An 11,654-nucleotide genomic window follows, 5' to 3' on the forward strand; every position below is an offset into this window, starting at 1 on the left:
GAGGCGGGCGCTGGCGGCGACAGCGGGTGGTTAAGGCGGAGGTGGAGCGGGCGGCCGGCAGAGGAGGCGGAGCTCACCAGGGTAGCCGATGGCGGAGGCGGAAGGCGCTCTCCGACCTCTTGGTCCTCATCGACAAATGACGCGGCCGCCGCGGGTGGGGCGGCGATGCCTCCTTCCTCTCCTCCCACTGCAACCGCATGTCACCAATCTACTCGTCGTCATCGTCCATGCACGGAACACGCCATCACGCTCCAAGCCTAGCGGCGCCGCGTGCGCACGAGCAGACACTTGGCGGCGGCGACAGCGACCGACGACGCCGTTGAGGAGGGCGACGCGGGAGCATGCGTGTGTGGCTAGCGGTCCGGCTCCAGCCCTTGTTGTTTCCTTCCCGCGAGCTCCAGCTCCGCTGCCACTGCAAACCGCCCAGTGTTCCCCTGCTGCCTCGTCGCCCTCCCTCCCGCCGCCACGTGGCTGCCGAAGCCAAAACCGCTGCCGGCACTGCCCTCCCTCCCGCCGCCACGTTGCCGCCCTCTACCGTCACCGCCACACGCCGTCGTGCGCGCCGAGAGAGAGGGAGAGGAAGAGGGGAAGAGGAGATGAGAGAGTATATATGATAGGTGGGCCCACCATTAAAAAAAGGAGAAAATGTTGTCTAGATTACCACGCGTACGCCACGTAGGACAAAACCACTCTAGATTGGGTCGAGAGGGGTAATTCGTCCAGTATTAAAAGTTTAGGGTGAGTGATGTCTGGTTTTTGGGTTTAGCCGTTTAGGAGATAATTCGTACTTTTTCCAATAAAACAATTTAATGTATTCATGCACCAAAGAACTACGTTAACGAGTTGTACGGTGCATGCTTAAGCTTATACCGGTGGGATTTCGTTGAAAAACCATCTACGTATCAGGTTGAACTCATGATATCACAAACTAGACATTCGCAATTCAGATCACGTCATCCCCCAGCCCACTGTTTCTCCTCTAAACTGTCTTGTTGGCTAACATGTCAGGGTGACAAGACGTCTATCACGACCTCCAGATAATGGCGTGCATGTACGCCTACAAGCTACATGCATGCATGGCCCTGAATGTCCACATGCAGTCATGCGAAGACGAAGACTATCCGATAATATTTTAATCTAATCTAATAAACCTCCCATTTATTCGATACCTTCCTATAATATAATTGTTCATGTTATCACATCAAATATTTAAACAAATATATAAAGTATTAAATATAGAAAAAAACCAATTACACAGTTCGCCAGAAAATTACGAGACGAATCTTTTAAGTCTAATTGTGCCATAATTTGACATGTGGTGCTATAGTAAACATTTGCTAATGACAGATTAATTAGGCTTAATAAATTCGTCTCGATGTTTCCTGGCAGAATCTGTAATTTGTTATGTTATTAAACTTACATTTAATACTTCAAATGTGTATCCGTATATTCGATGTAACATGCGAGGCCAAAATTTTTTACCAACTAAACAGGACCAGAAAATCTACACCATACAGATCATATGCAGCTAAGCTTACCTCTCTACTACTACATGCTTTTGTTATCCTCCAATCCCACCCAAAAAAAAAAAAAACTACTACATGCATACACAGTTAAGCAGGCAAGCCGGCAGATTTGTATACATCGCGTCCAGACCTCTACATGTCCTTAAAACCCAGCATGTGTCGTATCCCCGAGGCCGAATGAGACGCAGCCACAGCATCTATATGAACAGTGACAAGTCTAGAAAGTCCTTTAGCACAACTGCGAGATAATATTATCTAGGTTGGTTGATATATATATAAGTTAAATATACATATGGGCGTGTATTAATCTGCTAGCTGATCAGGATTGAGACATTGATAGATATTGTACTTTATGTGAGGAGGGGAAAACTAGCTACTGAGTTCATCTCATTTGATTAAGCTTAGAAAGTACATGTCTTAGACGTGATAATTCTTCTTTCAGGGCATGCATATATATCAGGTGAAAAAGGCATGCTTACTTGAATGGCAGGCAGGCAGCATTGCCCGTAGTTGCTGCTGCTGGCCGGACATATGAAGCTAGGATTCTCCTTGTCTATAGGACGAAACAAAGGAAGATTGCGTCAACTATATATGACTTTGGTTTATGGAGGATATATTGTGTATATTTTGCAGATGCATACCTTAGTTGTATTTAAATTACAGAGTTTCGTCTGAAAAAATAAATGGTGCAGGATCGAGCTGTTTGGATCATATATGTCAAATATCGATGCATGGATAGAGAAAATTAAATAATAGGCAGCTGATATAAATAGTCCTCTATCGCATACAGTTGGCTATGCATCCCATACAACTAGACAAGCACTGTGCATACAAAACATATATATAACATGTACATGTATAACTATCTGTATGGGAGAAAAAGACGTATATATACCTCTAAAACCTTTGTCAAGTCGTAGATGCAGTAATCAGCTTCTGGCCGACTAATTCCATACTTCCAGAGCACGTGAACATGCTTCTATCTCTGCCAAGAATCATATACAGATGCGCTTGTCACCATCTCTTGAATGTTTCCTGTCAAGAAATTCAATTGATAGACTCTAAGAGATGGACTGTGCTGCTGTAACATCGACAGACTCGACCATCATTACATGATAGTATGTGCAGATCTACATTTGCATCAGAATTCAGGAGGTAGTAGTATATACTCCATAGATCATGGACCAACTAGCGATATATGACCCGAGATTGATACGATCAGAACGTACATGTGCCATGCATTATTGCTTATGATCTTTTTTGCTACCTTTTCGTGTTCCCCCACAAAACACAGTCGCTCTTCAATGGCAGCTGGCCATCGACCATTTATCCTTAATTCAATCAGGAAGTACTGCTCATTCTAAGTGTAGGATCGAATCACAAGAACTAAGCCAACCAGAGGAGGGGTGAATGGTTGGTATACCCAAAAACCGAAAACTTTTAGCGGAAATAAAAGTTACCCTCGAAATCGATGGATCGCGGTCTGACCGAAGGTGTTGAGCCAGTCTGACCGCCTGATGAACGTCGGTCTGACCGATGTAGATTGATCGATCAAACCATCAAAGTCGCCTGCCGCGCCTGCTGCTGCCGCCGGTCTAACCGCTCGTATGCCGTCGGTCTGACCGCCGCTTGCTGCCGGTCTGATCACTGGTAGATCGCCGGTTAGACCGCCGAAACCCGGTAAACATAAATCGAAGAACTCTTAAAGTGGATGACGACTTTATTGATTCTCTCTGTGTTTACAAAGTGCACCAACAGCACTCCTTACAAAAATTTCGACTAAACTCGAACCCTAACTCAAAACTCAACTCAATTGCTCTTAAAAGCGATACCAAGAAGCCTCACGCTCCCCCTCTATTTATACATGAGGTAGGCAGCCTAAAGCCACGAACCAAACTCATATTAAGAGTCCTAAAACACCTTAGGAAACCCTCTAGTACAAGAAAGAAACTTTACATAACCAATCGTACTAAATTTGGACTCCTTCCAAATTCGACTCTGCATCCCATACGCACACAATATCTCCATCGTATGCCATATGAAATCTCCATCAACCACGTGCATCAACTCTAGCCTAAGTATCCCGCATGATCTCTGACCACCACGGACATCGCCTTATCCCCAAGCCGACTCCCGGTCCATCACCGCAAATACTCTCCCGAGACATCGAGTCACCTACACATGGAACAAACAAAGAAATCATATTCCGAGACCAAGCTATCTCCAACTTGACTCATTAGTAGCAAACAACAGTATTACATACGTATAGTATCCATCTAGAAGCCATAATCATGAAATAAACTCGGATATCCAAATAAACAACCCGAAATCAAAACCGACACAGTGTCGGCCGGTCAGACCGCGGGCTGGCCGGTCCGACCGCACATTACACGCCGGTCTGACCGGCAACACCTGCCCGGTCTGACCGGTCACATAAAATGATAAACCTGCGGTCACTTGTGAAATCCAATCATCTTCAAAACCACTTCGTGAAAAGATTCCAAATAACAAAACCAATAATCTCCAATGCCCAATTGTTCATCACAGAATAATAATCAAAAACACCTTTGATTTTACACTATGTAATTAAGTTATTTGAATGCAAGGATATGCATATCATTTTCCCAGGAGATCATAAAGATATATATATATATACATCATATCAATCTCAGACATACATGTGCCAATATCCAATAACGATGGGTGTGCAAATAAACACTTGGGGAGAATGTGTTTCTGAAAAAATGGTTATTAACCTTTGCCGTTTGATACTATGTTGACTATAGATATAGCCCAACTCACCTTTAACTGTTCCGTTTGAAACAAATGTGAGCAGCCCGTAACTTGCTTTCCCACAAACATTTCCAAAACTAGTCAAAAACTGACGGTTGTTTCCCTCTTTCACATCATGGAAGTATTTGAAAAAGGGCTTGGCGAAAAAGTATTTGAAAAAGGCAAAAATGATTTGGTCACGCTGAAAAATTATGACTTTAGCTTTATACCATAGAAAGTTATGGGTACACTTTAATGCCACTAAAGAGATCATATTATTCAATTTTATGCTATTCCATTCACTAATATTAGAAGTATGTCTTGTTTATCTTTTTTCATGAAACCCGCTAAACAAAATAACACCCTTATCACACTGTTAGCCATTCTCTGTTCACTATGAACACTATCACTCTCTCAAAGCACATAACAGAATGGTATATCTTTATTAATATAAAAACAATGTTGTTCTCCTTCCGTCTCCTCCCACCGCAAGATAGAACCAGTAAAGAAACTCCTAGCCCATCCCCAATAAGGACCTTGAACCCCATTCCATTGGTATGGACTGTTACAATGCACAAAGGCTTAGTAACTGGAAAAATGTAAAATTTGAGTGACACACTAAAGTGCAACCATGTTTTCCAATGGTAATAGTATACTATGAACCTAAGGTGATGATATTTGTGTGTAACAAACTAATCAAAATTTCCCTCCAAAACTGCTGTTGATTAGAATGTCCATTTTGTGAAGACTTTGCATTTCTCCAAGTATTGGACAGTAGAACTACTGTCCATGAGTCAGTCTAGCTACGTACCCAGATTATGGCAGCTATCTATTCGTCAGAACTCAGGATTGCAACTTGCAATATGGTGGGGAGTGTTCACACTTCACAAAATTCAGATCATCTGCGCGGAATCCAATATACAGACTGCTGCTGCTCCTCCACGGTAGTACTAAGAGCAAGTTTAACAGTATAGCCAACTGTTGGCTTTAATTATTTATAGTTAATTTAATAGCTAATTTATATAATAGTTTTATATTGTCTGATCCCACCTATCATGTACACATGTATTTTAAAGTCTATGCTACAGCTAGCTACAAGTTTGTAGCCCGCTGTTCTTCTCTATCATCTTTTATCTTTTTAAAATATGTTTATAGCTTATTTATAATCTGCTCCTGTACGTGCTCTAACTCCACTAGCGTAGAGAGCAAACAAAAAGCAAGCTAGCTAGGGCTGCATGCGAGGGAACAGCGGCCTAGCTCCATTTTGGTCAAGGAGACCGCCCATAGGACCCCATGAAACGCCTCCACGTTGTCGACCATTACTACTCACACCTCCTCCTCTTTAGATTCGCAAAACAAGGCTAGGTTTTAAAGTATTTCCCTACTTTGCTCTTATCCCTAAATCACTCTCTTTAAATTAATCAAACTCATCTTGGCCTTTGTGCTCTCCCTCTATCTCCTCTCTCCTCTCTAGTTCTTGGACGTATTCGTTACAGCCCAGCAATTGCATGTAACATTAATTCCAAAATGCACAAATTGTGGACAGCTGAGAGAGAGAGAGTAGCTAGCAGTCAGCCACTCATGTTACTCAGCAGTGTATGTCGCACATTCAACTTCATTCCAATCTATATATAACACACACTTGGGTATTCTCTCATTCTCTCCTTAGCACAACACTGGTCTACATCGATCGATAGCTTTATAGTTATCCTTCCCTCTCATAAGCTCAAACAAACGCTGGTCAAGTGCTCTTCAAGATCGGCGCATCGATCATATCTATCGCCATGGACATGGACATGAGCTCGGCTTATCCTCACCATTGGCTCTCCTTCTCCCTCTCTAACAACTACCACCATGGCCTCCTTGAGGCCCTCTCTACCACATCTGCACCTCCACTTGGTAATATATGAGCATCTCAAATAATGCACTATTCATAATCTTTCATGTGCATGCATGTTTGCTAAACTAATGCCATGTGTTCATCATCACTAAGTATCATTATTTTTCTGTGTTTTCTGGTGTAGGAGAGGAGGGGCCAGCGGAGGGCGCTCCGAAGATGGAGGATTTCCTCGGCGGCCTAGGCGGAGGCGGCGGCGCCGTCGCCGCCGTTCCGGCAGCTGCCCCGGAGGATCAGCTCAGCTGCGGCGAGCTTGGCAGCATCGCCGCCGGGTTCTTGCGCCGGTACCCAGCGCCTGAGAACGCCGGCGGGGTGACCATCGCAATGGCGACCGACGCGGCGGCGGAGCTGGCCGATCCGGCGAGGAGGACCGCCGAGACGTTCGGGCAACGGACGTCCATCTACCGTGGTGTCACTAGGTATATATATTTTGCGATAACACATGGATCCATAGATGATCTATCTATCTAATCTAGCTACTCGATCCCAGCTCTCACAGCGCCCAAATAGCTAGGTGCATGCATGCATGTAGTTAGTTATACTACTAGCAGTACACTAACGACACTAGTAGTCGTTCATGGTTAAAATGTCATTTTAACTTATAGCTAAAAATAATCATGCAAGCATGACAATGAGCTGAAAAATAATATAATCAAGTTTTTGATAAGCGATGTTGGGTATTGGGAAAATGCATCAGGCACCGGTGGACGGGGAGGTACGAGGCGCACCTGTGGGACAATAGCTGCCGCCGGGAAGGCCAAAGCCGCAAAGGCCGCCAAGGTTTGTGCATGCGTGTCATAACCCATATCCAACAAATTAATCTGCAAATTCTATCATATGGACGTTACATTGTTGATCACTAATTAACATTTGTACCTGCTTTTCTCCAACCTAATTTCTCGCCTGTTGGCGGACCGCCGGTGATGATACTCCATCAGTCTACTTAGGTATGTCGTCATTATTTGCAACATCTATATATCTTAATTAGTTAGTTTCTTTTCCATTCGTTCACCTTGAGACTTACTGTAAAAGTTGGGGGATTAAACAAAACTTTCAGGAGGTTATGATAAGGAGGAGAAGGCCGCAAGAGCTTACGACCTCGCCGCCCTCAAGTACTGGGGTCCAACCACCACGACGAACTTCCCTGTAAGTACTTGTTGCAACAGTCAACTTATTATTGCCAGCCCCATCAATTAATACATTATTCGATCTTTACACATATGGCATGCATGTATGTGCTTATCCTGGTCGCTGATGAGATAGTAGAGTACTAGTTATATACAGTCAACGTTCATACATGTATTATACGATGTACTACGATACGTGTACTCGTACATTCGTACTTACCTAGTGATAAATTTACCTGCACCGATCGATGACTGTAGGTTGCCAACTACGAGACGGAGCTGGAGGAGATGAAGTCCATGACGCGGCAGGAGTTCATCGCGTCGCTGCGCAGGTGAGACGAAACAGTAGTCATCCGGAAAGTTTATTTATTTATTTATTTATTTATTTTGGAGAAGCAGCAGTAATCCAGAGAGTCACATGCTTAGGAGAAACAATCCTTTTCCACGTACACACCTTGCCATACGCGTGTACGCGTGCGTGCACGTACGGCTGCGCACTGCTTTTACTGTTCTCACACTTGTCACATGTTGACCTCATTGTGTGGGTTCCTACTCTGTTTTCTTTTTTTTTCAGGAAGAGCAGCGGCTTCTCAAGAGGGGCTTCCATCTACAGAGGAGTAACAAGGTATAAGATTGAGTTACAACAATAAATATCACCCTGAAATACTTATTAGTATGGTAGTATCAAGTTGCATCATTCGGAGCACTAGCTACTACTAGGTAAGTATATTCTGCTGGGTCACATATTCGGTGAAAACCATCAAATAAATGAAAATCTATAATAACTAGATCTGTTTTAACCTAAAATTTTTCTTTTCACCTAAAAGTTGAGTATAGATTTGAGATTTAGTACAAACGAATTTTATGCCTAGATTTATCTCCAATAATTTTTTCATCAATTTAAAGAATTTGTAGGTACGACTTTCATGGATTTTCACTTATTCGATTGTTAATTTTCACTAGATATTCCCCATCCTATACTACGGTAAAAAAAACATTAGTCCTCCTTCTCTTCCCTTATCCTGTGTATAAAAAAAACCGCTACAGAAACAAACCGGTGCATCCGTGATTAGCCAAGAAAAAAAAATTAAAAAATTTAAAACCTTATCTCCCATATCAAATTAAACCACGTTCTATAAATTCCGTTATACCACACGGGCATGCGACTAGTTTGGGGACAAAATTCTAGAAGTTCTAGTTTTTGAACTCTAGTATCAAGTTGCAGCATTCAGAGCCGCTCTTCTTTTTCTTTTCTTTTCTTAGTAAAAAAAAACTGTGACAATGGGAGCCTAATGTTTGGAGTGCAGACATCATCAGCACGGCCGGTGGCAAGCGAGGATCGGCAGGGTGGCCGGAAACAAGGACCTGTACTTGGGCACTTTCAGTAAGCTAGCCTCGATCTTTTCAAATACATATAAACAAACGCTAAGACCATTGAGATGCATGGTTGTTGGCAAATTTTCCTAAATGTCCCATGCACCGCGCGCAGGCACGCAGGAGGAGGCTGCCGAGGCGTACGACATTGCCGCTATCAAGTTCAGGGGGCTCAACGCCGTCACCAACTTCGACATGAGCCGCTACGACGTCGACAGCATCCTCAACAGCGACCTGCCGGTCGGCGGCGGAGCCGCCACGCGCGCCTCTAAGTTCCCCTCTGACCCATCGCTGCCGCTGCCGTCGCCTGCCATGCCACCGTCGGAGAAGGACTACTGGTCCCTCCTTGCCCTGCACTACCACCACCAGCAGCAGCAGCAGCAGCAGTTTCCTGCTTCTGCATTTGACACCTACGGCTGCTCCTCCGGCGTGAACGTGGACTTCACAATGGGGACAAGCAGCCACAGCGGCAGCAACAGCAACAGCAGCAGCAGCAGCGCCATATGGGGCACAGCCGCCGGCGCAGCGATGGGGAGGCAGCAAAACGGCGGCAGCAGCAACAAGCAGAGCAACAGCTACTCAGGTAACAACATTCCTTATGCTGCTGCAGCAGCTATGACTTCTGGATCAGCACTCTACGGGGGCTCCACCGGTAGCAACGGGACATGGGTGGCGAGTAACACGAGCACGGCTCCCCACTTCTACAACTATTTGTTTGGGATGGAGTAGGTGGACTTACTGGCTCTATTAGCTTCATTAGCTGAAACGAGTGGTAGGCCTAGGACTGACATGGAACTGATCAAAAGTTTTGGCTGCTGATGCATGCAGGAATGCAATGCAATGCATCCTTAAGATTATTCTTTTCCTTCCCTGACATAGTCCTGTAGCAGAGAAACTCATGTATCACCAGTGTTTCTAATTCAAGCTCATTTTTTTTAACTAGTTCCATTGTCAGCTACTCCATTTGTTTCATATTATAAGTCATTTTGATGTTTTTTTCTAGTTAAATTTCTTTAAATTTGACCGAGTTCATAGAAAAATATAGCAATATTGTCAACCCAAACAAACATATTATCAAAATATATTCAATATTACATTTAACGAAAATAATTTGGTGGTGTAGATATTGTTAATTTTTTCTATAAACTTAATCAAATCTAAAAAAATTTGACTAGAAAAAAAATCAACACGACTTATAATATGAAACGGTGGGAGTACAACATACGTGTGTTTGAAAATGTGTATCCATCTATATGAAAACGTTTCGAATTTCCATGCCAGGTGAATAACAGTAAAAGAACTTTCAAGATAATTAGATAATGGTGCATACTTGAAGTCAAATTTTGTCGCGGGGGAATCCGCCAGGGTTCAGAATAGTGTAGAACTGTAGATACCTTGAAGAATCACCTGCACAAAATCAGACGGACATATAGCAACATTAGATATATGAAATTAAATATATCAGTAGGCTGAAGAAACACGTGTAACACAAACAGTAATGATAAAAAAATCATTTACACATTCAACAGCAGTGATCCCCATACCTTGAAGGGAATGAACGGTGGAGCGGTGAAATGCATTGAGATCGGAAAGAACATCAACGGTGAAAGAACTCAGCTGGGCACTGCATAATTGGAATTAAGCACAATAGAATCAGTCAACAAGGACATTTAACTATCCTCTGCACCCGCAAGACAATCTTATCCAAGGCACACGATAACAATCTCCTGCAACATCAAAGGACATGTCTCATTATCTAAAAAAACCAAAGGGACATCGCTTAGTCTTATCAGATTCATATCTATATATATAATGTCAAATTGTCAGTATATATTAGTGAAGTTCACAAATCTTACTCTATTTCAACTGGTTGAACAGCAGGTGGCGTCTCTGAGAACTTATTAATACTTTCAGAATTTGATGAAAAATGCAGAAGGAGCCACCAAGTGTCACCTGCAATGTTCTCTTGTCAAAAAAACATAAAGCACACAACAATAGGAAATAGCTGCATGCAGATGATATTAATGCTAATGATCTCATTTGCTCTGTAAATTTACAGGAATTAATCAGTACATGGAATAAAGTGAAGTGTTGATCCCACATGGGATCAAAGGACAAGCAGTACTACAACCATTAAGATGCCAAGACTAGCTAGCTTTCAAGATTCTTACTGGGGACATCGCACGCATTTGTAGACTATCTAGCCCATGAGGACCTAAAACTACTACTTAATTCACTCCTTTTGATAAGCTTGCTGGGGGGACTAATGCATGAAGACGCAACCAGCGCTAATTACCTCCCTAACTATCTCTCTCTGCAGTTGACCAGTCAAAAAATGAGGCTATCATCAAGTATGGGACTATATGTACGGCTAGTAACTTGTTCCATATTTCCACATGTTAATACCATTGGACCAAACTGTTTTCCTCACAACTATCTACGAACTGGAACCACGTTGCCTCACGCATGGCTGCAGGTTTGCATGCCTTCCTTCTTTCTATACTCGTCCCCCTTTAGTCTCACAAATCCTAGCATATCTCTCTTAATTTACTACAATCAACAGCTCCTTCAATGTACATAGAGACAACAAGACAATCCTTTGACCAAATAGCATAATCCAAACAATGGTTACCAGAGGTAAAGTAAAGCTGAAGAAAAGGGAATAGTTACTGCCAATAACATCATAATGAGGGAAGAAGTAACCAAAATGGTATTATTAAACCTGATCACATAGGACTGTGCGTTACAACAACTTGCAAGGTATCAGCGTGCTGAATTATTTACAGATTGGCGTAAATCCAAAGGCTGTGTCTAATTTCTAACAACCAAGGCTATGCACTGGTTACAAGGACCCTTGGAGAATTATATCAGACGAGGTGGTATAGGGTGGACCAAGGTGCAACATTAGGGCAGTAATCATAATATCAGAAATCAACAAGAGATTTGAATTGAATGTTC

At 43.0% G+C, this 11,654-nt stretch overlaps 2 protein-coding genes across 2 annotated transcripts; one reads left to right on the plus strand and one right to left on the minus strand.

The window, feature by feature from the left end:
* The first annotated feature begins 5,888 nt into the window (after nt 1–5,888).
* On the plus strand, nt 5,889–9,635 carry LOC127777326 (AP2-like ethylene-responsive transcription factor AIL5). Its single transcript, XM_052303904.1, has 9 exons — nt 5,889–6,197; nt 6,323–6,614; nt 6,893–6,975; nt 7,134–7,142; nt 7,253–7,341; nt 7,581–7,654; nt 7,897–7,947; nt 8,630–8,706; nt 8,812–9,635. The coding sequence occupies exons 1-9, from the start codon at nt 6,083–6,085 to the stop codon at nt 9,423–9,425; spliced, it is 1,404 nt and encodes a 467-aa protein (XP_052159864.1). The 5' UTR covers nt 5,889–6,082; the 3' UTR covers nt 9,426–9,635.
* On the minus strand, nt 7,380–11,164 carry LOC127777042 (uncharacterized). The gene is made up of 6 exons (XM_052303552.1): nt 11,128–11,164; nt 10,553–10,649; nt 10,241–10,320; nt 10,027–10,103; nt 7,777–7,929; nt 7,380–7,646 (listed from the first exon to the last, which is right to left on the minus strand). Exons 1-4 carry the CDS (start codon nt 11,162–11,164, stop codon nt 10,033–10,035), a joined length of 285 nt encoding a protein of 94 aa, XP_052159512.1. The 3' UTR covers nt 7,380–7,646; nt 7,777–7,929; nt 10,027–10,032.
* Nucleotides 11,165–11,654: the final 490 nt, after the last annotated feature.

Source organism: Oryza glaberrima, chromosome 6, assembly GCF_000147395.1.
Source record: "Oryza glaberrima chromosome 6, OglaRS2, whole genome shotgun sequence".
NCBI lineage: Eukaryota > Viridiplantae > Streptophyta > Magnoliopsida > Poales > Poaceae > Oryza > Oryza glaberrima.